Source organism: Hyalella azteca, unplaced genomic scaffold (genome assembly GCF_000764305.2).
Source record: "Hyalella azteca isolate HAZT.00-mixed unplaced genomic scaffold, Hazt_2.0.2 contig862, whole genome shotgun sequence".
NCBI classification, from domain to species: Eukaryota; Metazoa; Arthropoda; class Malacostraca; order Amphipoda; family Hyalellidae; genus Hyalella; species Hyalella azteca.
Window position 1 is genome coordinate 4,149 of NW_025931197.1, and position 27,802 is coordinate 31,950.

The 27,802-nt window shown below is 37.1% G+C and overlaps 2 protein-coding genes across 2 annotated transcripts; one reads left to right on the plus strand and one right to left on the minus strand.

Annotated features, from left to right (window-relative positions):
* The first annotated feature begins 573 nt into the window (after positions 1 to 573).
* On the plus strand, positions 574 to 13,492 carry LOC108667151. Its single transcript, XM_018154141.1, has 5 exons — positions 574 to 769; positions 9,558 to 9,743; positions 10,450 to 10,565; positions 12,239 to 12,404; positions 13,368 to 13,492. Exons 1-5 carry the CDS (start codon positions 574 to 576, stop codon positions 13,490 to 13,492), a joined length of 789 nt encoding a protein of 262 aa, XP_018009630.1.
* A 7,778-nt stretch (positions 13,493 to 21,270) lies between these two features.
* On the minus strand, positions 21,271 to 25,986 carry LOC108667152 (macrophage mannose receptor 1-like). Its single transcript, XM_018154142.1, has 6 exons — positions 25,959 to 25,986; positions 25,578 to 25,693; positions 23,863 to 24,007; positions 22,857 to 23,027; positions 22,384 to 22,487; positions 21,271 to 21,451 (listed from the first exon to the last, which is right to left on the minus strand). The coding sequence occupies exons 1-6, from the start codon at positions 25,984 to 25,986 to the stop codon at positions 21,314 to 21,316; spliced, it is 702 nt and encodes a 233-aa protein (XP_018009631.1). The 3' UTR covers positions 21,271 to 21,313.
* Positions 25,987 to 27,802: the final 1,816 nt, after the last annotated feature.

The window sequence follows — 27,802 nt, forward strand, 5'->3', positions numbered from 1 at the left end:
AAAACACTGAAAGTCGCCCTCTCCTCACAAATCTACCATCACAAAAATGTTTTACAAAGTGAATTAATTTCAGTATTATTATTATTATTATCGTTTTGTCGGTTTCAAATTTTTGATAGAATGGAATTAAAAAAAATACTAGAAAAAGTCATGCTAAGCTCTAAGTAAACGAAGAGATTCAATAATTTATTACCACATTCGCTAGATCGAATTTAATCATGTTTAATGAACATGCAATAACTAAAGCATTCGCCTACGGAACACGCGTAAATATGAAATGAAAGTTGGTAAAGACACTCATTTGGTAATAATGAATAAATGGCAGGTAAATGACACAACACACGAGAGTGAATAAGCCTGGGCATTCACATAAGCCTGGGCATTCACATAAGCCTGGGCAATCTTAAAGAAAATTCGACCTTCGAGCATATGCATCTTATCGAAATTGACCTCAGCCTGTGAGTGACTGATATCAATTGAGATAACTTCGGTGGCTGCCCTGCGATATGCAGAGGCCACCATCAGTCCCTGATCTAATTAGTTAGCTTGAATAATTTATTTAATTGCTTGATGATGGTGCAAGGACAGGACGAAGAAGTAAATTTCTGCGGCTTGGACAAGAGAAGTGGGCAAGAGAAGTGGGCAAGAGAAGTGGACAAGAGAAGTGGACAAGAGAAGCGGACAAGAGAAGTGGACAAGAGAAGTGGACAAGTGAAGTGGTCATGTCGCGCTCGAGTTCGTTTCCGTCGCCAAAAAGACTTCAACACATGTCAGCTATGCCTTCCGAAGTTGCTTTGGAGTCCACCCCTTCTGTTAACGCCAATATGAATACCGTAGATCAGAATACCATTATAAAATCATCAGTAGTTGGAAAACATCGTTGAAGATCATCACATGCCTATTGAGGATTTCAAGAAGATAATTTCATCAACAAATAATCCATTAGATCCAAACTTCAATAAATATTTAAGTCATTTAAGGTAGCGTAAACTCAGAAATATTAATAGGTCGTACTGTCCAAATAATGACTCATTTTCTTACCCACGGTACGAGCATCGGACGACACTGTTACTCCATTCTGTGAGGCCAAAATTTTACCTGTCACTCTATCTTATCTTGTGTGTGTCTAGATGACCCACAAAGGTGCAAAAAATTAGATCAGTACTCACTGCAGTGAGTGACTGAGAGCGCATTTTCTCACGTCCGTATGTCCGTCCGCGAAGTCATGGATGGATGGACGGACATGACGAGCACAATAGCGCCATTTTTTCCATAAATGATAAAATGCGCTAAATAGCGCATCGCTATTTGGACAAACACTCACTAATTTCTTAAACTGTAACATCCACAGAGAGACTTTGCGTCATTGCAGCGCAGTGGTAGATGCACCGAAATGAGAGGAGCTAGTCGTGGGTTCGAGCCTCGAAAAGCTCAGCAGTGCATTTCTCGATGTCGCTATTGGGCGGTACTTAGTAGCCGTCAATGAGTGGTGCATCAGCATGGTTTTGGGTTTGTACTCGTTAGGTACTTGTTACCTGGGGATGTTGTAGGGTAGAATTAAATATTTCTGTGTTGCGTAGTAACCTGTCTCACGCTAGCCGTACTTCAAATACTGATTTTTTTATATATATCTTTAGTTTTAAATATCTGTTACACGCGGGCGGAGCTCTGAAGCTTGTTACGCTGCTCTGGCCACGAGATGGTTTGGTGTGTAACGTGTAACTGCCTAACTCTAATAAACTCTTTTGAACTGTGATCTATGCCACGTTTACCCTGAACAACCGGAACGAACGACCCGACAACAGGGAGATATTACAGTCTTGAAATCCATTCCAGTTTAATAGTAAAACTTGTTTATATCACTTTCTACCGTTTTTATTCCGCGCAACTAGTTGAAAATGGCGGAAACGTTTTAAATAACTTCTTTATGTTGGAACTTGAATGACCAATTGAAAAAAGTATTGTAGTTTACTTGATTATTGGAGGCCGCTTCGTTTGATTTATTTCCCGATACACTATGAAATAAATTGAAATTCTTCACGGTGATATAAACGAGGTTTAGAGGCTCTACGAAAATACTAATATACGAATATAATAATAAGACAGTATTCTTACTAGTATATAATAGATATAAATTTTGTAGTACGACCAATTTTGATGAATTACAATATAACGTTGTCAGAATTTGGTGTCCTGAAAAGTCCTGTAGGAATTTAGTGTCTTGAAAGTCCTGTAGGAATTTGGTGTCCTGAAAGTCCTGCAGGAATTTGGTGTCTGAAAGTCCTGTAGGAATTTGGTGTCCTGAAAGTCCTGTAGGAATTTGATGTCCTGAAAGTCTTGTAATAATTTGATGTCCTGAAAGTCCTGTAGGAATTTTGTGTCCTGAAAGTAATGTAATAATTTGATGTCCTGGAAGTCCTGTAGGAATTTTGTGTCCTGAAAGTCCTATTTCAATTTTATAGCACGGCCAGTTTAACTCTCTTAACCTGAAGATATAACCTGAAACTAACCACCCGCAACCCTCACGGCAACGTCGAGCTAACCTTGCAGGTTATTATTTAGACTTCAAGTTAACAAAAAATAATAAATATAGGGCATTCTTCAATACTAATTACTAAGATTTGCTAGTAGTAATTGTGAGGATAATGAAAAGTAATACTATTAAATATAATTATTAATGTGCTGAATGTTGAATGCGATGTACTGTGTATTAACGTGTCTTAATGGTGTAACTGTGCGGGTAACAACAAACATGTACACTCATAAAATCATAAATTTTGATGAAATTTTGCTCACAATTTGGATCCTTTTTCAAACCAACTCTGAAAGAAATTTCACCTCCAAATATGAAAAACTTGACATGTTCGCACGGCGCCAAATCTGCAACTTCAGGTCACTGCTGTGGCATGTCTGTGCTGGCCTCGAGTGAGGTGGCCGCAGGACTTGAAGAGGTGCTTCTAAAAAAATATTATCAAGAGTTTATTGTTGATATTTTTGGGTAGAATAAGGTCAAACTTGCCCGAAAATCAAAAGTGCGGAAAAAATTAACAAGTTCAGTGCCATGTAAATCCCAGGAAAATGTATAAATCTCCAAGATACAAGTACATGACACATGTACAGTCTATTACCAGCATTCGTAACATTGTATAAAAAAAATTATTGATGCAATGTATACATTGTAAATGAAAAAATGATCATATTCACTTTGATTTTTCAGTAATCCTCTAAAATTACTAATTGAAGCCTCGGAGCATTTTATCGACAATGGTTGAATACAAACTTAGTAAGTTCTACTAAACTAATTTGTTTGAAATAGTATTATTAGAAACAGAAAATTTTGTAATTTTTACTATAACATATATGTCAATCCTAGCCATGGTGTTCTTATTGCTAAGGAAGAAAACTTAGTTAAAAATGCTGCATTTGCCTCTGTAAGGGAAATTCACCCTTTATGATTTCAGTTACTTAAATTTATTTTTGTGTCGTAAGTTTTACGGCTGCTTATAGGGTTGGCAACCGTGCTATTTGATGACGTGGCGTTACCGGCCTGAAGCCCGTGTTAGTCTTATTCGATTGCTGTAACTTGGTCGGAGCGTACCTACTGTCACTATTTTCGAGTGCACCTGTAGCGTCCCTATTAGGTGGGTGTTAGTGCATTTGCCCTCTACTTTAATGTTCGAGTTTTGAATATAGTGTTTGAATTCTTTGAATGTATTTATGTGTTGTGTTGAATGAAATTGTTCCATAGTACAGTATTGTTAGTTATAGTCTTGCTGACCATCATTGTTCGGCAGGACTGACTCTTTGCCCGGCCAGCAAATGCGGCTCCTAGTTAGGCCGACTCGATGGTACTTCTCAACTCCAGTACCTGCACCAGTCCAGTCTCAACCCAAGTTCACTAGCCCTTGCTGTGTACTATAAGCCCAGTGTTCTTCAGACTGTGCACCATCAGTTCAGTGCCCCGTTGCGCAAGGGTAGTATCAGTCCAGTGCACTACCACCGCTGTGTATTACCATTGCTGTGTATTACCATTGCTGTGCCTTACCATTGCCGTGTATTACCTCTGCTGTGAACTACCTTTGCTGTGAACTACTTTTATTGTGAACTACCTTTGCTATGAACTAGCTACCTTTGCTGTTCACTACTTCTGCTGTGCACTATCTTTGCTGCGAACTATCTTTGCTGTGTAATATTTTTGCCGTGTAATATTTTTACTGTGTAATATTTTTGCTGTGTAATATTTTTGCTGAGTACTATCTTTGCTGTATACTATCTTTGCTGTATACTATCGTTGTTGTGTAATATCATTGTTGTGCGTTAGTCACTAGGATCCTTTCAACCTTTCATTTATTAGTGTTCAATTATCTGTTTTGTTCAATAAATATTTGTTTACTATGCTTTCATTCCTCCCTTGTTAAGATCGGTGGCAGTTTAGGGTTAATTGTCGAATCAATTTGGAGTCGTCCTTTACTTGAACTTTACAGCCTCATTATTGCACCACATTGGAATAACGAGAAATTCGTTTGAATTAGGTTCTACATTTCAAAAGGCAGTAGAATACTATGTTTAGATACCCATGCATGTGACAGAACACCAGGGCATACTTTTGTCAAGAGGCTTCCTCCAATTTTTTGAAAGTCGACTCATTTATTTTCATGCCTCATTATTTGTTATTAATTTTCAAGTTTATTAATGCTTATTCTCGTTTTATATAATCCAGAGTCGAGTTGTTTATTTCATCCAGGTGGATAAACACGTGTCAAAAGTGAAAACCTGCCACAGGCAGCAACACAGTCTACTCGAACAAATAGGAATGAATTTTAATATAGTCATTACATATAGCTAGAATTACTTATTATTATTTATTATTACCCATAACTAGTATTATCGTATGCTATAGTACAGAATTTTCTCTTGAAATCAATGGTGTGTCAACAAAATTGGTATACTGCAACTATTCAAACATTGTCGAAAAATGGCTCTGAGGCTTTTATTAGCAAGTTAGGATGAAATTCACTGAAAAATCAGAGTGAATTATTAGTTAATATTAATTAATATTAATATTAATTATTAGTTAATTATTAGTTAATAGGTCAGCTGTGTGACACAATACTCTGAAGCCTTTAACTTTACCAGGCCATATGGGCCTATTGCTTCAGCGCCATCACATATATTTTATTTTATTCTAACTGCCCGTTTATGAATGAGACATAATTATTAATGCATTGGCCAGCCGTTGCTAAATATTTCAGAGAATGCTTGCCTTGCGCAACTATTGAGCAAATCAGTGAATAACTATTTTATTTCTAACCTGATGAGGTCAACTTTATTGCACTTTATTTCGTAAGCATTAAATTAGTCATTTAAATGGTGATACAAGCTATGAATTTTCTTCGAGTTCTTGATGGTTCATTTTCTCTGAGGATTTTTTTTGGTAACGAACAGTTTATTTATGGCATGATAACTTCGTACCTGAAACAAAATAAAGGAATTTTGCTTCTAATTTCGTTCTGGAATAAAATGCGTCATAGAGCGTAATATCTTAATAAGATCGCAGAATAGCTTATATAGCAATCATGTGAACACCAAAATTGAAAATAAACTCACGGTCGTATTAAAGAAACGAATCATTGCGTTATGTATTTACGCAATTTTCTTTCATATATCCACAGTTTTTTCACGATTTATAAAGATGTTAAAATATTTAATAATTCAAACTTCGAACGCTATTTCATTGGTGGCTATTGATCAATTATTAAGGGATGGCCACGCGTGGTGAAACTGCACTAAGCCATCGATGAATAGCATCCTATAAATCATCGATGATTCATCGATGAGTGCCACCTATGCTCGCGCATCCTCTCGATTTATCAGCGTTTCAATGGTGATTTTTTACTGGCTTGGCCACCCACCGTTACGCCACCTATAATCTACCATCGCCACCTATAATCATCGATGCGCCACCTTTAATTTTTATTTGGGACGGCGCCAAATCTCCGACTTCAGGTCACTGCTGTGGCATGTCTGCTGGCCTCGAGTGAGGTGGCTGCAGGACTTGAAGAGGTGCTTCTAAAAAAATTTATCAATAGTTTTTTGTTGATATTTTTGGGTAGAATGAGGTCAAACTTGCCCGAATATCAAAATAACTGAAAAAATTAACAAGTTCACTGCCCTGTAAATCACAGGAAAATGTATAAGGCTCCATGATATCTGTACAGTCTATTGTTAACATACGTAACATTGTATACACAAAAAATTATTGATGCGATGTATACATTGTAAATGAAGAAATGATCAAATTCACTTTGATTTTTCAGTAATCCTCTAAAATTGCTAATTGAAGACTCGGAGCAATTTGTCGACAATGGTTAAATACAAACTTAGTAAGTTCTACTAAACTAATTTGTTTGTAACAGTTTTGTTAGAAACAGAAAATTTTTTACTATAACATATACTGTATGTCAATCCAAGCCATGGTGTTCTTATTGCTAAAGAAGAAAACTTAGTTAAAAATGCTGCATTTGCCTCATTATTGCACCACATTGGAATAACGAGAAATTCGTTTGAATTAGATTATACATTTCAAAAGTCAGTAGAATACCATGTTTAGATACCCATGCCTATCAAAATTTTGAGTTGGTGGCGACCCTGAATTAGGAACCGTCTAGGACTCGGACCGAACGTAAATCAGCTTCTCATATATGTCCGCTTTTGGTCTACATTCCGGTCCCCGAATCAGACAGCTACAAGCGCCTGGTACTTATTCTGCCAACTCTTGCCCTACTCTCTGGAGACTATAAAGTCGGCAAGGAGGTTCTGACAAGACGCTGATTGCGATCAGTTGGCCAACTGACCCAGAATAACTCTAACGCGAAAATAGCAACTCTGGGGCGGAGGCTGAACATACCCCGAATTTTGTTAGGGATGCATGTGGCAGAACACCAGGGCATACTTTTTTCAAGAGGCATCCTCTAAGTTTTTGAAAGTCGACTCATTTGTTTTCACACCTCATTATTTATTGTTAATTTCCAAGTTTATTAATGCTTATTCTCGTTTTATATAATCCAGAGTAGAGTTGTTTATTTCATACAGGTGAATAAACACGTGTCAAAAGTGAAAAGCTGCCACAGGCAGCAACACAGTCTACTCGAACAAATAGGAATGAATTTTAATATAGTTATTACCCATAGCTAGAATTACTTATAATTATTATTATTTATTATTACCCATAACTAGTATTAACGTATGCTATAGTACAGAATTTTCTCTTTGAAATCAATGGTGTGTCAACAAAATTGGTATACTGCAACTATTCAAACATTGTCGAAAAATGGCTCTGAGGCTTTTATTAGCAAATTAGGATGAGATTCACTGAAAAATCAGATTGAATTATTAGTCAATATTTTATGTATACAATGTTACGTATGTTGGCAATAGACTGTACAGCTATCATGGAGATTTATTCATTTTCCAATGATATAAAGGGCACTGAACTTGTGAATTATTTCTGCTCTTTTGATTTCCGAGCAAGCTTGACCTTATTATGCATGAAAATATTAGCCATAAACTATTGAAACAATTTTTTTATAAGCACCTTCTTGAGCACTACAGACACCTTAATTTCCAAATCAGTAGCAAGCACAGCAGTGACCTGAAGTTGGAGATTTTGAACCGCGCGACCGGGGAGATTTTCTCCACCCCTCTTTGAGGGCACATAATTTAAAAAGTTTTTCTATTTTCAGCTGAAATTTTACCTTATTCGGGTTGATATATGAGCTAAAGGAATATGTGTGTTCCTTTATCAAAATGGTCAGGTGGGTACTCTTGGATCATCTGACATAGAATGACCCTAAAGCAGTGGTTCCCAAACTTTTTCAGGCTGGCGCCCCCTTTGGCTTCCTAGTGAATTTCTAGCGCCCCCCACAGACAAATATAAAAATATACGCCTCTTTCTTGAAATTTAGTACGTTGCAACTTTAAAAAATAAAGGTTAAACACAAATATGTATTCTACAAATAGAACCCCAATTAGTGAACCAATAAATTTTTCAGCCGTTTTAACTGTTTCAGCACTAGAAACCTAGGACGTCTCGGGCAAATTTACGGCCGGACTCGTGGCCAGTCTCATGACCAATCTACAAATTCAACTATCAAGTAATATCTCTCAAACAATGAACGCAGCTCAATGAAACTTGGAACACGTATTCATTAGGTCCTAACGGTGGTGTTTAGCTCGTGAAAATTTTTTCAATTTCACCTTCATTCATGACTTATATTGCGATACAGGCCCAAATTCGCTGTGATCGAAGAATTTCTTCCAAATTACTGAACAAATTTAAACGGAATTTCGAATATACATTCGTAACTACCAAACGTTGATTTTTAAGCTTATGAAATTTTTCGATTTTACCTTCGTTTCTGAGTTTTTTTTCATTTCACCGTCATTCTTGATTTCGCACTTACATATATTCGGCCCGTATCGCCGAGTAAGTTGTCGCTTAAATTCGCGGCGATCAAGAAATTTCTTCCAAACTACTGAACGGATTTCAACGAAACTTTTTATAAAAATGCCTAACCTTCCAACGATGATGTTTCGATCGTGACAATTTTTTCTATTTTGCTTGCGTTCGCGAGTTATACAGATATTGGAGGAACGACCGGCGTTTTTACCGGCCGGTTTAACCAAACGCCCTTTACGTATAGCCGTATACGGATAGCCATATAACTCGCAAACGAAGGCAAAACGAAAAAAATGTAACGAGTCAAACATCACCGTTGCTGAGGTTAGGTATTTAAATACTTAGATTCGTTCAAATCTGTTCATTAGTTTGGAAGACATTTCTTGATTACTGCGAATTTCAGCACTTACTGGTTTTTAAATCGCAAATGAAGGTGAAATGAAAAAAAATCGAGAAGGCACAATCGAAAATTTTTTCACTTGCTAAACATTACAATTCAGTAGTTAGGACTGTAAATTCAAAATTTTGTTCGAATCTGTTCAGTAATTTGGAAAAAATTCCTCGATCACTGTGAATTTCGGCTCGTATTGTCATATAAGTATGGCAAAAACAAATGAAGGCAAAATTCAAAAAATTTTCACGAGCTAAACATTGCCGCTAGGTCGTAATGAATACGTGCACCAAGTTTCAAATTAAGTTCGTTAGTTTGAGAGATATTCCTTGATCACTGAATTTGGAAATTGGCCGTGAGACCGCCGTTAATTTGTCTGAGACGTAAACACATGAGAGGTTAAAAAAAACAGATCTGGGTGACAAAACCATCGCTGGGAGTCATGTGCTGCACGTGTTGTGTACAAATCGTCAAACAAACGTTCGAACTTCTGACTTCGACTTCGGTCTGCCGCCCCCCTACCGCCCTCTTCTTCCTAACCGCCCCCCAAAATATTTCCACCGCCCCTAGGGGGGCGATATCGCCCACTTTGGGAACCACTGCCCTAAAGCCATCATAGGTTGTCATTTGCTCATATTGTTAAAGTTTTCGTATAATTTACGCATGACAAATTGATTGTATTATCAAATTCGAATACTCATATGGCAGGCGCTGTCGCAGCCGACTGTCCTAAAGGCTATGAGGCCGTCGGGTCCAAGTGCATCCACCGTTACACGGGTGGATATCTGACGTACGACGAAGCGGCCACTAACTGCACCCAGCACTCCGGCAGGCTGCCTGTGCTTAAAGACTGCGCTTCCTTCACTGATGTCGCCACCTATGTCAACGATGGATGTAAGGTTATAACAGAAAAACGTGATAAAGTCAATAAACTTGCAGAATTGACAAATTTTGATTTCAAAATGTTTGTCATCGTAGAAACATTGTCAGTCGACCCTCATAAGTTAGAAGTGAATTTTAGCAATAAAGTCTCTCTCTATGCATCAACTTGATGTTTCGTGGGACAGGAATTTCAGCGAACATAATTGACCTGTAATATGACATCTGATTAATTTTATTGCAATATCATAATGCCTCTATTATCATTAGACAAACGCTTATCATGCCTCTTCGCTGATTTGTGAAAACATTGGTAAATTGGCATGCTCTGTTAGCCGCGGGTGGCAGAATTAGATTCTACACTAATGTTCGACTGCAGTAATTATTCATTCACTCACAATTGGCCCTGTGTACAACACTCAGCTTCTGTGTGATAATCGTAAATGTCAGGCGTCCGTACCACTCGGCTTGAAGTGACCGAGCAGCTGCTACCCTAACCAAATTCAGAGGCGCGGTAGATTCTGATTCGAGGAATCAGAAGCTGAGCCGGATCTAAATTTTAACTGGGTAGGGGTGCAACAGCTGCGCAACTCGAGAAGGTGGCCAGGTAGTTAAGAGTCGGCGACAGGCCAACAGGGTCTAATCAACGCTAAAAGCTCTATATTAATTAATATTATTACATAATAATATTTCTATTACTAGTAACGTTGCACTCCATCAGACTTAACTGATTTCAACAACGGCTACTGGTTAGGCGCGACCAATGCAACGCTCACCAATGTTTGGCAGTGGAGTGACGGAGAGGCCGTGCAAATGGGCGCTCCGTACTGGGCCACCGTGAGTATATCCATTTTTTTCTGTGCATGATACAACATATTTGCTATAAGGAAGTATATTAATATGAAATTGTAAATGGATGAAGCTCAACTAAGTCACGTCAAGCTGCAACAGGATTGAACAATATAATGTGACAAACAGTATTATAATGTTGAGGTGAACTTACTTAGAATTAACAGAAAACAGAAGGTGAAGTTCTAAGTGTCTCTTACAAAAAGTCACTCATGATTCTCCTGTTTGAAATGACAGTGATTTGCAGTCATAATTCTATGAAGATTTAGTAGACAAGTCGTTATTCTAACTTATGTTTCTGCTTGATTCGACCTATTCACATAAAAATTATTGGTGAAGCATCGATGATTGTTGGTGGCTATAGATGGAAATTATAGGTGGAGAGCACCGATGGCGCATCGGTGGCGTGTCCGGCCTAGGTTCCAACTATAACTGCTGCTGGCGACCCTAACCTAAAAACCAATTTTCCACCAATATCTTACCCATATGTGCCGATGGCGAATCAATGAGCCATCAATGACCACCTCTCGAATTAGGTCGATAGAAATTTTCCGTTAGTTTTAAATCCAATACCTGTGCATTCTCACATTGTTCGACATTCCTTCCAAATACGATCAAACATTTTGAGGATTACGTATACACATCAAGCATGGCGATACACGCAACAATGTTGGAAATGTAGCAGGAACAAATAATTACAGTGCCATGTACAAAACTCATGAGAAATCGACTTGGAGAAAAGTCCCTGCCTGCTCGGATCGATCTCAAGTCTCCCGCGCGCAAAACCAAGCCTCTACTGCTGAGACATCAGAGATTCGGAGATTACTTACCAAACGAGTCATTTTGAGAGATTTAACTGAAGTATTGCAATTTTTAATTTCATCAGTTATTATTAATAAATTCCATGCATTACTGTGCTGATTAGATGGTTCCATTAACCACGGTTTACTCGAACACGTTATTATGTTCCAGAAATGGGAGCTGAAAAAATTCCGTTTATTATATCTGTTGAAGTTTATTTATTTGATAATTATATAATTTTTCAAAAAAAGGGAAGTTTAGAAAGATTTTCGACGGAAATATTTTTGTGGAAAATAAAGATTGTTTAGATGATGGAATTGACATCACTCGACTTTGAAATGTCAGGGGTGAAACTCTTTCAACAATCCACGCCCATGTTTTTTCTTTACCCTAGTATATGGATAATCTGTCACGTAGGAATGATGCTGACTCCACATTATTATATATGTAAACTTGAAATCAAAATAATTATGTGACGAGATAAGCAAATTTATCATAAGTAGATAAATTACAATATCAATGTCAGTCCATAGAGAACTGCTTTGCATCTTTCAGCGTAAGGAGGATTTTTTTTTCGAAAATAAGAGTTTTTAACTAGCAATCTAACCGGAACACATTTTACAAGCAAGGCGTAGCAAGGATCGTTTCGCCACATATAATGTAGCATGCCTACCTATAACCATATAGTGCACCACCCTTGATTATTATTTGGGTAGTTGGGAATCTTTATTGAGTGATGACATTCAGTAGTTGGCGCAAGAAATATTACAGCTGACTGACTTATTGCATTGAGTGCTTCATGTGATTACAATTGATCGAAAAACTTTCAACAGCTCCCTCTAATTAGATTTATCTCTCAGAACACTGGAGAGAATTTGGCAACGGAACCTTCGGGTGGAACGGTACAGAACTGTGCTTTTATAGAAAGGTCCGCCGTTTCTTCAGAAGCTGACACGAGCTTGTTATTCCGAGACTTTGGATGTGCAGCCCTTTTCTATCCAATGTGCTCAAGACCTTTAGTAGATGGTGAGTTACTCTTCCGTTTTGAAGCCTTGGAAGGTAACCTGAACAGAGAAGTGGAGAGAGTAAACACTTTGTGTATAGGAATTCTTTCTAAGATTTTGATTATTTTAGGCAGTCAACTGCCAAATTAATCCCTTCGATAGAATTTTACGATCAATCTGCAGAATTACGTACAAAAGTGTTATGAGTTCGTACGTAACTTTGACGTGCCTGTTTACTTTTCAGGAGTTAGCTCTCAATACTAGGTTGATATTTTAGAAAATATACAGCAAAAGAGAAACAATTTAATAGATAATTCAAGATTATAAAAAAATTAGAAGTGAAAATAACCATAATAAAGGAGAGCTAAAAAACTTACAGCTATCCAGTTCAATAAAAAGTATTAGGTGAGGGGCATCATGTAATATGCATGATGGAATCTCTGTGCAGTCTTAGCCAGTCTACGTGTTTACTTCTGAATTTTTATCGTTTTATCTTGCTTGATTTCATTCTGATGTTATTGCGACATGGCACTTATTGAACTTGAGGCTTGCATCAATAAATATTTACTGACATCCGGCACACCTTGTACCCGAGGGTTCCATGAACATTGCTTGTTGTACATAAAACGCTTACGTTAATAGTTCCATGGCAATGTCTATGGTTCCGGTACTAGCGTAAACTTTGAAATGATGAATATTCCAGTTAAGAAGAATGTAGGGTCTTGAAACAAACTAAGTTAAGTTAGATTAAACGCACGAATGGCAGGACCCAAGGCAGAGCAGTGCTAATCTCTTTTTCAATGACTTCTCAAAGTTCGGCAGGTGGAACTAATATCCAGTTTCCAAGATTTAATTTAATCTAGTATCTTTCATTCATTCCAAACTTAACATCATGGATATGTTTTTTCCTGCAGATCTCTGCGTTTTAATCTAATATCTTTCATTCATTCCACATTTAACATGATGAATATGTATTCAACTGCAGGTCTCTGCGTGAATCCTTTTGTTTTGGTTGGCACTCAATTTATTTTCGTAATTGAGAGCGCAAGGACCTGGCACGCCGCTCGTATCGCGTGTGAACTGGTCGGTGGCAGGGTTGGCAATGATTAAATCAAAATGATTAAATCACTTGATTAAATCACTTGATTTTTTTATAAAAAAATCATGATTTTTTTGATTTTTTCGATTTTTTCATATATTTAAAAATATTGAGTGGCAGTCTTTAATTTATATTGAGGTATTGTTATTCATGGTTTAGTATAAATGTACTATGAATGACAAATTGGTATATAAACTTGTTGCCTTTTGTGTGTATTAGGTTCCAATAAATGGAATGTTTTTGGTACAGAGGCATCAAGAGTGCAATACATTTTACGTAGCTAGTACCTTAGCTAATTCTCATAAGGCTATAACTAGTCTAACTATTTGACTATTTGTTATATATTGATTACAATATACAAATTAAATGTGTTAGCTAGCTTATACAGGGTGGGGCAGAACTGATTGAACAGTTTTGAGGCGAAATAAAAGAGTAATGGAGGTACATAAAGAAGAAAGTTTATTTTCCTCAAGATTAGCATAACATACCATTTAAAATACTTATGTTTTGCAAAAAATATCAGGAAAATGGGGTTTGTTAGCTGCATCACACTGTTGGAGTCGTTCTCGGAAGTTTCCTACAGCACGTTCACACATATGGCGAGGTATGGCCATAACCTCTGCTGCAATAATCCGTTCTCTTAGCTGTGGTAGGGTGTGAGGGCGACTTCTGAACCCTTTTCTTTAAGATGTCCCCAAAGAAAGAAATCGCAAATGCTCAAATCAGGTGACCTCGCAGGCCACTGTAAATCACCCCTTAGAGACACCAGACCTACAGGAAACATGCGTTTCAAAACATTGAGTAACATTCGAGCTGTGTGAGCTGTAGCCCCATCCTGCTGGAACCACGTCTCTCAATGCTTCATTTTCAACAATGTTTTCAATCATGGGCTGCAAGAAATTTTGTTACATTGCAGCATAGCAATCAAAATTCACTGTTATGGTTACTCCCTCCTCTGAGAACGACTCCAACAGTGTGTTGCAGCTAAGTGAGCTAACAGCCCCCATCTTCCAGATATTGTTTTCAAAACATAAGTATTCTAAATGGTATGTTGTGCTAGCCTCTAGGAAAATAAACTTTCTCCTTTATGTACTTCCATTACTCTTTTATTTTACCTCAAAACTACTCAATCGGTTCGGCTCCACCCTGTATATTGAGAGGTTGAGATTGTATTGAACTTTTAGGCAATTAGAAAGATTTTCCACCCTAGTACGAGTATTCTAATTGAAATATTTAATTTCAATCGTTAAATATGTGAATTTAAAACTAGAAACAATTACAATTATAAGACGATATATAAAATAATTAAATGCAGTGAATGGATATAAAATATTTGAATTGTGCACATGTTTATTTCAAACAGTGTTAGCTTTTCTCATAACTATATATAAAATAATTAAATGCAGTGAATGGATATAAAATATTTGAATTGTGCACATGTTTATTTCAAACAGTGTTAGCTTTTCTCATAACTTAAGTCTTGTTTCAAGTCGTATGAGGCTTGTTTGGTTATCGTTCAGTTTATTTTTAGTATTGGTTTATTTGTCTGAATTAAATGGGAATAGTGCAGTCAGTCACTCAGTCACTACTAGTCGGATCTAGAGGAGTGCTGTTCATGCCCCATCTAGAGGAGTGCTGTTCATGCCCCATCTATAGGAGTGCTGTTCATGCCCCATCTAGAGGAGTGCTGTTCATGTCCCATCTAGAGGAGTGCTGTTCATGCCCCATCTAAAGGAGTGCTGTTGATGCCTCATCTAGAGGAGTGCAGCGTTTGCCCCACCTTGAGGAGTGTGTTTTATGTTCTATCTAGAGGATTCTTTCAATTGTTCGATCCATATGGTCATAAATTCTGTCGTTTCCAGACCAGTGTTGTTATTGTCCTCTCTAGGAGAGTGTCATCAATGGCCCATCTGCAGGTTGCTTATATTATACCCGTCTTGTCCATCATAGGTTAGGAGGTCTAGGGATAGATAATCTTCAAGATTTGTGAATAATTTTCCTCATTGGTTTTGTGACCACCTGATGGATTTGTAACTGAGAGTCAGGGTACTTTATTGTTCCAAGTAGGACTAAGGCAGGACAAGTGAAACTCTCGGTAACACTAGTTCTATTATAATAATAAACTGGCTCGGCGAGTACAGAGGGAAGGGAGATGACAGGTACAGCACAAGTATGTGCCGGAGGAGCGGACTAGTAAGATGACGGCTAGGCAGTGCCGCTACAACTGACGAGCGGTGCACTGATCGGGCTATATATAGTCATTAACAGGGATGACGTCACTGAGCGTGACTGCCATGTGGGTACAGAACAAGCTAAGCTGGTGACGTATGATAACCTAAATGGTGATAGTAGATCACCGGAAAGATGGTGATAGAAGATTACCGGACATAAACGTTACGGAAAACTCCTTCCATTTTTCATTTCCTATTTAGAGAGTGACATGAGCCTTTGTCCGATTTGACTCTCCTTGGAGGAAGTATTTCGACATTCTTTAAATAAAATGTTTTGGAATCCAGCACCATCGTCAATTGGACATTTCTAGAAAAAATAACAGTTGTCAGTACAATTGAAATAAAAAACAACGAGCTAAAAATTAAATATACAGATAAATGGCAATGAAAACAACATGAAAAACCTGTCCATACTGAATTTCAAGTGGACATAAGCTAAAGGCTGTATTCAAACTATACCTCTTTTTGAATATATACAAGGATTCTAAAAAACGTATTCGAAATCATCAGAGGTGGAAACTAAAATCTTAGTCGCTATAGAATATTGGCACGTCACACGTACGATGGGCGTGACTGCCGCGTGAGTGCGCACTGCGCACCGCTGAATGAAGGGGACGCGCTGTTAAATGACCAGTTCTACAACTACTCCCTTAGTTCTCCGCTTTCCTGGATTAAAGACTGCGTGCTACCTACACGTTAAAACAAAGGCAAGCATATTTATTGTCCAATGAAGTATTTCGATGATTATTTGTTCAAAGTGGTACATAGCTGAAGTAATTAATTCAGATAAGATTAATGAGTTCTAAACCCTAATTATATCAATTTTGTTTCACTGGTGCAGACTTGCATACAATCCAGTAATGTTTTTGTAATCTGACTGTATTACAAAGACTGACGTTTGAGTCGGGAATGATAATTATTCAGAAGTTTAGTAACATGGATACTGTGGCTTGGCTCTAAACAGTGTTGAGAGAGAGTTCTCTAGTTCGTCAGAACTTGCAAGTTTCATCGTCAAATAAAAATTTCAAATTGTTTTAACAATAAATTAATTGTGGAAAAAGCAATAAATCGGATTTTAAAATGTGTAGCTCAGACATTTAATACTCGTACAGCCTAAAACTTGTTAACTTAATAACTGTAAACTCCTATGAACCACGTAACGTATATGTCCATAGTTTGCATTGTGTTTGAAGAACGTGAAGCGGTTGACGGATGCTGTTTGACATGTTAATGTCAACACTGTGTTTGTGAAGCAGCTGGTACTCTTCCCTGTCATTGAGAATTTTGCTGGAAAATTTTGATTGCGGATGCGACATCCACCGTGGCACTGGCCCGCATGGATGCCGCCTCGGTGACTGATGAAACTGAAGCTTTTATTGCTCGCGAATAAACCTCAGAGTTAAAATTTAATTTTTCAATCAGCTGCATACACGACAATCGTAAGAGAACTTAGCATCAGTATCTTACAGGACACACCATGCATACACTAAGCCAATTAACTAAAGCACAGTAATAGTTACAGGCGTCATGCTGAGTATATCAATTTTGCTAGAGTAATTAGAAATAAATTCACTGTAAAAAATAGCTATTATAGCAACAACATAAAAACCTGCGAAATCTTGTATCACAATTGATTTTCACCCGAAATATTTTGCTTTTCCACCATGCCGATTTAGTTTTTATCACCACAACGGAGGGCGCGGTCGATGCATATTACAGTCAAAAATTCTCTCTCATTGTAAGGTGAAATCAAAATAAACTATACAGCTTTTTCCCACTGCGACGATGAAGAGTAATGCGAATTTATTATGAGTTATATCAATGTTTATTTAAATAAAATTTTACACAAAAACATTTTTTTGTGGTGGCAGACTGCGGTGTATTAAACCTGAAGTAGGTTTCACAGAAACCGTGACGTTGCTTGCATGACAATGTCAGCAGCAAATTGCAAGGCAATTGGCTTTGATTTTGAATTTGTCAATAACATCAGAAATCTATCAGGTATCTGCAAGTACCTATATTACACTTCCAAGTCTCATATAAAACCTAAATTTCGTAGAAAGTATTTCCATAACAATATCGATCATTCATTTAATGGACTTTGCCTGATTTTCTTAAAATTACAGCTTCATTCATTTTATGTGCAAAAATTCTGATTTCTTTTTCTTCTCTTCTGATTTCTTTTTCTTCTCTTCAAAAGTTCTGATTTTTTGTTATCTATTTCCAGGATCAGATATTTTTTAATGAAACATTTGGGTAATCAAATTTTAGGATAAATCTGACCAAGCTAAATTTCAACAAAATTTAGAAATGTTTATGGCAGATTTAATGTACTATTCATGGCCAAAATTAACAAAACAAATTAATGAACAATGCTAGTCGAATGCGTGCTAAGCACAACAGTTGTACTCTGCTGAGGAAGTCAAAAGTCGAGGTCTATAAAACATAATCTACGAAAAATGAATTAAAACAATGCTTTAGTGATTATGCCTATCAACAGCACAATGGTTAACCATATGAAGCGTAAATAAAAGCTAACATCACCGAATGAAAATCCCAAATGCAAATATCATTGAAGCATTGAAGTCGAAATTATCCCAACATTAAATAGAGAACAACTGCGCCTTTATCGAAATAGATCTGCTCTTATTATGATTGGTTGCTAATTCCTGTTCGATAAAAAGGAACTACGATATTGGGAGTAAACACAATGCTCGTTGCCAGACTACAGAGAACCTTTATTGACATGCAGCTGTAGACATCTTCTGTCACGCACTCAATCGCCGCGTCTGCTCAACTAATATACGATGTGTTCCTTTCCTCACTCTGACTTTAAAGCGCACACGCTGAAAAGAATTGAGATTTGTATCATAGTAAAACGCTGTATTTTTCCAACGTATAAATTCAGATCTCAATCATGGTATACATGATTAGTTAAATAAGCACGCAAGCGTCCATTAAGCGAGTGTCATAGGATTTTAAGCAGTAAGATGAATTAACAGACTTATGGAGAATTTTATGAACACAATTCACACAGTCTTTACAAGGAAGAATTCCGCATTGAAATCAATCCATGATCCTTTAATAATTTTTTCTTTCAAACACATTCATTCCATGCATCGTCATTGAGCTATTGTTCAGGTATTGCTAGAAATCAAATCTTTGATCGCATTCCGCCGCTAAGTTAAAAGAAAATTAACTTGATAATTTCAATTCCAAATTCAAAGGTACCTGCGCATATATAGCCAGAAAAAGATTCGTTTAAATTAACGGTAATCAGTTGACTTTCAACTTCCCTTGATGGTTGGGTAATCAACGGTAATCAACTGGCTTTCAACTTCCTTGATGATTCGAGTCTGCCTCCAGCCGGGCACTGGGCGACCATAACGAAACTTCTTCAATGCAATGAATCTTTTAGCTCTTGGCTGATTGCGGCCTCTGAAACCAAAAAATAATTCACTGTATTGAGAATAAAGGCCATGGACAATCGAACAAATATTGAATTGAAATTTTAACTTTTATTGATCTAACGACGTGGCTTAACGCACGGAATTTTAAATGTATGTAATTTTTAACAATGGTGTTAAAAATTACATACATTCCAGCTTTTTTTGGCATCTACTACTCCCGCACTCGCCCCGTGACCAGCCGCTGAATGCAGTTGGTGGCCTAAAGTCATAAAATAATGAAAATAAAACCTTCAGTTTCATCAGTCACCGAGGCGGCATCCATGCAGGCCAGCGCCACGGTGGATGTCGCATCCGCAATCGAAATTTTTTAGTAAATTTCTCAATGAAGGCAGAGTGCCAGCTGCTTTGCAAACACAGTGTTGATATTACCAGAAATAAACAGCATCTGTCAACCGCTTCACGTTCTTCAAACGCAATGCAAACTATGGACATATACGTTATATATTTCATTGGAGTTTACAGTTGTTAAGTTAACAAGACTTAGGTTACAAGAGTATTAAATATCTGAGCTACACATTTTAGAATTCGATTTATAGATTTTTCCACAATTGATTTATTGGTGAATCAACTTGAAATTTTCATTTGACAATGAAACCTGCAAGTTCTGACAAACTCGAGCGCTCTCTCAACACTGTTTAGAGCCAAGCCACAGTATCCATGTTACTAAACTTCTGATTAATTATCATTCCCGATTCAAACATCAGTCTTTGTAATACAGTCGGATTACGAAAACATTACTAGATTGTATGCAAGTCTGCACCAGTAAAACAAAAATGATATAATTAGGGTTTAGAACTCATTAATCTTATCTGAATTAATACTACAGCCATATACCATCTTTGAACAAATAATCATCCGAATCCTTAATTGGACATCAAATATTCTTGCCTTTTGTTAACGTGTAGGTAGCACGCAATCTTTATTCCAGGAAAGCTGAGCATAAAGGGAGTAGTTGTAGAACTGGCCTCTATAGCAGCGCGTCCAACCTCATTGAGCTGTGCGCAGTGCGCACTCACGCGGCAGTCACGCCCATCGTACGTGTGACTTGCCAATATTCTATAGTGACTAAGATTTTAGTTTCCACCTCTAATTCTTCCGAATACGATTTTTAGAATCCTTGTATATTTTCAAAAAGATGTCTAGTTTGAATACAGCCTTTATAGCTTTCGTCCGCTTGAAATTTATAATGGACAGATTTTTCATGTTGTTTTCATTGCCGTTTACCAGTAAATTTAATTTTTACCTTTTTTCAATCGTTCAAACAACTGATAGTACATTTATTCTAGAAATTTCTAATCGACGATGGAGCTGGACTCCAAACATTTTATTTAATGATACGGTGAATTACGGTGTAATTTTTTAACTTTCAAATGCCAAAATACTTCCTTCAAGAAGAGCCAAATTGAACAAAGGCTCATGTCACTCCTTAAATAGGAAATGAAAAATGGAATGGGTTTTCCTCAACGTCCATGGATATTGACCGTATATCATGTATTTATCGCTCCATCGTCAATTGCTTTAATTCTGTCAGGTTGGTTTCCGTAGTGTCGCGTATGTCAGTTCTCTTATGAAATAGGTTTATGGCAAAAATCTTACAAAGAGAGGGTTGCAATGAAACACTGGTACATTTCATATTAAATTGGGAAATACAAGATTACATCTTACGTTGACAAAAATCTCTAGTGCATGAAAAAGTAATCTGAACACGATCAAAATTGAGAATCTATCAGTTAACACCACTAAAATCTTCTACTTGTACCAGAAAACGTTGAACCGTAGAACGCTCCCGTAGAATGGTACGACCCCCGCAACGACCGTAACTCACGCGCGCGTTTGCAGCCGTATTTCAAGTGGCCGTACCGCAGCTGTAGCCGCGCGTCCCGGCGGTCGCTGTTCTTCATAACCGTCGTGTCTCGCTGATATATATGATGTCTCACGGTCAGTCTGGCCGTAGGTTTATTGTAACGGATCATAGCTGAAGGACCTGATGTTATTATTTATAATTTTGTGCAAGAATTTCGTAAAAAAAATTTTGTATTCAATAACATGACATATTCATGGCACATGAACAGCACTCCTCTAGATGGGGCATGAACAGCACTCCTCTAGATGGGGCATGAACAGCACTCCTCTAGATGGGGTCTGCCTCACAGATCACACGTCTTGCATCACTGCACCACGCGCTGCTGAAGCGGTACATCCACGCGCAGTTCAGCTCCAGGCAGTTCTGTTCGCCAGGATTGTCGGGTTCTAGATTCCCAAATGCAGTCTGCGCAAAAATAAAGCAAACATTTTCTATTATTTTTGTTACATCAATGATGTGAAGCCGAAAATATAATATAAATTATTTGAATGACAGTATTTCATAAATATTTTATGATCCTGGATTCTTCAAAGTTTCGTATTACCTAAATGACTTTAATCCATCCCAGGTTTTCATTTTCTTATATATATACTGTATTTTTTACAATGCATTTCTAACTGAATTTAATTTGGTTTCAAAATTTGGTTTTGTCAAAAGTTTGCGATAAAGTCGTTATGTACATTGCTTGGCAATTTTAATTGAAAAGCATTTACTTCAATTTACCTCACTGATCCAATTTTCAGAATTTATCTTACTGAAGACACAATGCTCAGTAAAACGTATTCTTCTATAGATAGTTAATTGTTTTCAGATATCTACAGTCAAGGAAAGTACCTTTTAATATCAAGTGTTTATAAGTATACAAATATTAGTGTTTCAGTTAAAAATTAGTGAGTTGAGCATATGAAATCATGCCGTGCATAATCCTTTTTTTTCGATGTCAACCAGGAACAGAAGAGATTTTCCATGAAAAAAAAGTTATTGATACATTAAGTTTGGTTTGTAGCTGCTTGAACAAGACAAAGAAATTCGCGAAATCTTGTCCATGGGATGACAGGAAATTATCTTTGCAGTTAATTCTGGAACTCAAGATGAATTTATTTCATTTACATATAAACCTAGCTGAGAGGCGAATTCAATGCCCAAAAGTACGCTAGGTAAATTACTTGACAATGCCACTATCATGTAATGATTATATAACCTGCATCTAGCTTCGATAGATAACATTTAATATCTATTGTTTTTAAAATCTAATATGACAACGCATTTCTGCATCTGCAGGCTGTTTATTTTCGTTCGTGCACTTCTTTTAAATATTTACGAGTCAGTATGCTTACAGTTCCCCAATAAGGCAGCCGCGTAGTCATCGGCGAACCGTCAACCCAGCGCCATTGCCCTTCCACGGCCCTATCTGAGCCCCCGATCCAGTAGTATGAGTTACCTTTTACAGAAAAGAGATAAAAAATGTAAGGGATAAGGAATTGAGTTTCGAAATATTATTCTGAATGAAACTGCTGCTGCTTCCCTGTCACTCATGATATAAATGTCACTAAATTAAGAAAGGGAAGTTTTCCAGAGTTAACCACTTCCTGGAGGCGTTAGGCTGTTGGGGGTAAATAGAAATTAATCATGGTGTCAATTACCTCCATTTTAACCTAAGGTGTGCAGGTCTACATTATTCGCGTATTAAACCTCAACTTCACAGCTGTGGTCTTAGTTGTATTAATTTAATTTAACCGCACAAGCATCATTAGGGTTTGATATGCACAGTTTATTTTAAAAGATAATATAGAACTTTTCAAACGGTTACCTTGTTCATCGAGGTAGAGGGCAACCTTGTGGTACTGATCGCAGTCGTCTACAACAAACAGATCCCCACCGACCAGTCCACACTGGGTGCGAGCCTCGTGCCAGACGTAGTATTCGGTAATTATGTGAACACATTGAGTGCCAACCAAAACAAAAGGATGCTGACAGAGACCTGCAGTAGAACACATATCCATGATGTTAAATATTGAATGAATGAAAGATATTAGATTATTCATTCCTGGAAGCTGGATATTAGCTCAGGAAGCCATTGCATGAAAGATTAGCTCTGCTTTGCCTTGGATCCTGCCGTTCGTGCGTTAAATCTGACTCTACCTAATTTATTTCAAGATCCTACATCCCGTATACCTGGAACATTCATCAATTCATACTTTAATTTAATACCGGAACTATATATATTGCCATGCAACTATAAACGTAATCATTGTATGTACAATAAGCAATGTTCATGGAACCCTCAGGTACAAGGTGTGGATGTCAGTAAATATTTATTGATGCAAGCCTCAAGTTCAATATGTGCCATGTCGCGATAACATCAGAATGAAATCAAGCAAGATAAAACGATAAAAATTCAGAAGTAAACACGTAGACTGCACAGAGATGATACCCTCACCTAATATTTTTGAGTGAGCTGGATAGATGTAAGTTTTTTAACTCTCCTTCATTATGGTTACCTTCTTTCTTCTTTTTTATATTCTTCGAGCATCTATTGAATTGTTTCACTTTTGTGCCGTAAAATTTTCAAAGATATCAACCTAATACCTATTGAGAGCTAACTCCTGAAAATTAAACAGTAGAGTCAAAGTTACGTACAAACTCTACTACTTAATAATGCAGTTTGTTCGTAAAATTCTTTCAAGGGGATTAATTTGGCAGTTGACTGCATAAGATATTCAAAATCTTAGAACGAATTCCTCCACAAAGTGTTTACTCTTTCCACTTTTCTGTCCAGGTTACCTTCCAAGGCTTCGAAAAAAAGAGTAACTCACCATCTACTGAAGGTCTTAAGCACAGAGGATATAAAACGGACGTACATCCGCCGTCTCGGAATAACCAGCCATAGGAACCACTTATATAAGCACAGTTCTCACTCGTTCCACCGTTAGGTTCTGTTGCTAAATTCTCTCCAGTGTTCTGAGGGATAAATCTAATTAGAGGGAGCTGTTGAAAGTTTTTCGATCAATTGTAATCACATGAAGCACTCAATGCAATAAGTTGTTCAGCTGTAATATTTCTTGCGCCAACTACTGATTGTCATCACTCAATAAAGATTCCCAACTACCCAAATAATAATCAAGGGTGGTGCACTATATGGTTATAGGTATAGGCATGTTACATTATATGTGGCGAAACGTTCCTTGCTACGTCTTGCTTGTAAAATGTGTTCCGGTCAGATTGCTTGTCAAAAACTCTGTTATTTTCGGAAAAAATATCCTCCTTAAGCTGAAAGATACAAAGCAGTTCTCTATAGACTGAGATTAATATTGTAATTTATCTACTTATGAGAAATTTGCTTATCTCGTCACATAATTATTTTGATTTCAAGTTTATATATACAATAATGTGGTCTCAGCGTCATTCCTACGTGAAAGATTATCCATATACTAGGGTAATGAAAAACATCGGTGCGGATTGTTGAAAGAATATCACCCCTGACATTTCAAAGTCGAGTGATGTCGATTCCATCATCTAAACATTCTTTATTTTCCACAAAAATTTTTCCGTCGAAAATCTTTCAGAATTTCACTTTTTGAAAAATGATATAATTTTCAAATAAATAAACTTCAACAGATAATAAACGGAATTTTTTCAGCTGCTATTTCTGGAACATAATAACGTGTTCGAGTAAACAGTGTTTAATGGAAGCATCTAATCAGCATAGTAGTGGCATTTAATCATAATAATTGATGAAATTAAAAATTTCAATACAGGCAGGCAGGGACTTTTCTCCAAGGCGATTTCACACGAGTTTTGTACATGGCGCTGTGATTATTTCTTCCTGCTACATTTCCAACATTGTTGCTTGTGCCGCCATGCTTGATGTGTATACGTAATCCTTAAAATGTTTTATTCTATTTGGAAGGAATGTCGAGCAATGTGAGAATGTACAGGCATTGGATTTGGAACTAACGGAAAATTTTTATTGACCTAATTCGAGTGGTGGTCATAGACGGCTCATCGATTAGCTATCGGCGAAAATGGGAAAATTATTGGTGGAAGAAGGATTTTAAGTTAAGGTCGCCATCAGCAGGATATAGGTGGAACATAGGCCGGACACGCCATCGATGCGCCATCGGTGTTCTCCACTTATAATTTCCACCAATAGCCACCAATAGTCATCGATACTCTACCAATAATTTTTATTTGGGTAGGTCGAATCAAACACTATCATAAGATGAGTTATAATAACTATTTGTCAACTAAATCTTCATGGAATTAAGACTGCAAATCAATGTTATTTCTAACATGAGAATTAAGATTGACTTTTTTGTAAGAGACGCTCAGAACTTCACATTCTGTTTTCAGTTAATTCTAATTAAGTTCACCTCAACATTATAATACTGTTTGTCATATTATATTGTTCAACCCTATTGCATCTAGTCGTGACTTAGCTGAGCTTCATCCATTTAAAATGTAATAATAAATAAGCTTCATTTTAGCAAATATGTTGTATCATGTACAGAAAAAACATGTATAAACTCACGGTGGCCCAGTACGGAGCACCCATTTGCACGGCCGCTCCGTCACTCCACTGCCAAACATTGGTGAGCGTTCCATTGGTCGCGCCTAACCAGTAGCCGTTGTTAAAATCAGTTGAGTCTGATGGAGTGCAAATTTATTATTAATTAATGTAAAGTTTTCAGCGTAGATAAGATCCTGTTGGCCTGTCGCCGATTCTTAACTACCTGGGCAGGTACTTTCAAACATTGCTAATTGGACGTAACTTCTTGAACTTAAGCTCAAGAAGATACGTCTAGCGTACGATCAGCGACTTTTGGCACCTTCATAACTTTCGTACGAACGACTTAGCTAAAGGCGTACTTTCAAAACACTCCGGCTCTCAGCCAATCATAAGCTGGCTCACATGCCTGTCTNTTTGTAATAATATTCATGGTATTTGATCAACCGTAACGCGTGCATCCAACCTCTTTGTAGTGCCGAATGTTCAAAAATTTCCGCAGTCGCTTTCTCCTCAGATCAGAAACTGGCAGCAGAAAATAATATACAGACTTTTGTCTTAACTTTTAAAGGCCTTTTTTATGTAAGTTCTAAATTGAAGAAGGATGCAATTATATTGTTTGTATTCAGTATTATCCCGGTAGAACATTTTTTTAATCAATTCATAATTAAAGTTATAATCGCAATGCATCAAGATTTGTTGATGTCTAGTTGTTGATAGGTTGATACATATACCGGAAATTAAAACCACGGACGATACAGCTATAAAATGGGTGGATAGCTAGAGGTCAGCATAGCCCAAGTCCACAGTGCGATTCATATACCTTCCCGAGCGTAACGCAGCCGGGCATCTTCACGGCTTTTGACACNAATAAATAAATATAAAAATTTTTTTTTAAAAACCATGTTTTTTTGGTGGTTACAAAACTAAAAACAATGAAATAAACAAATAAAAAAAACTTTAAAAACACGTTTTCTTAACGAATAAAAACGAACAACATTAACTCTTACATAACATTAAAGTTATGTAGAATGTTATGTAATGTTATGTAGGAGTTAATGTTTTTCTTTTTTGTCTGTTAAGAAATGGTGGTTTTTAAAAGTTTTTTATTTTTTTTATTTCATTGTTTTTAGTTTTAGGTTGTTTTTTCAAACACCAGAAAAACGTGGTTTTTAAAAATGAGTTTTTTTTATTTATTTTTCCTTTTGCTTGCGACCACTTAGACTTAGAGGATAAGTACTGGAATTTGATTGACGGCTAAATAGTTTACATTATTTTCTACTAGAAATAATCATATTACTCAAGATTGGACCCTTCCTGTTTGGTTGAAGAGAGGCCTTTTCAATTAAAGGTGGCCACATGGCATCATATGCACTAATTTGTAATGAAATTTAACAATATTCAGCAACTGATGTAATATTCTTTTTGAAAACAATACGAATTGTCGCTTCATAACTCGGACCTGAACTCTTGCTGGGTTCACTTACGTAGCCGTCACGTCAATGAACAAACACGAATTTGAACTTTCAAATTAAATAATAGAACGAGAGAAAATAATGAATTATAACGGCTTTACTTCACAACAAAGGGTTGAACTAAAATACAAAGTAGATAAGAATAGCAACTTCAACGGACTGATGGTACTATTCATAAAACCCTAAAATATAATATACCGAAGTACTAAGTTTGAAGACAGCAATACTTTAACTGTATCTTGATCTTTCCTCGCAAGGCCATAAGTGCGAATTTGGTTCATTCATGCATTCATTCATAATAATACGGTGGATACTCCATAATTGAAGAAAAACCCCACTAACGGTGGAAAAAACCCCATGGTTTTCAACTTGGAGAGATTTTGGTTCCTCTAAAAGCTTGGAGTCGCAGCAGGGTGAGATCCCCCGCGTCATCTCCGTGAGTGCGTCGAGAGAATGATCACTGGTGGACACCGCAGCACGGGGTGAGTTACAACATCTGATGAATTAATTAACCGCGAAATTGTAAGTAGTGTGTAGGGGTATGTACACAGTGATAGCAGGTTGCCAGCGTGCTGGTTACCTGCTGAGGCTGGCGCCTGAAACCATAGAATACAGAAGCTTATTCGTACAGGTTTTCACTGTGAACACTTACATTATTATCCTATGTTCATTCTTGTGGCAGGTTGGAGCAGGTTGCCCGCGCGGGCAAACCTGCTTTCACTGTGTGCGTACCCTAGCATAGAAACAAGTTACTGGGCCAGCGGTACCGAACAC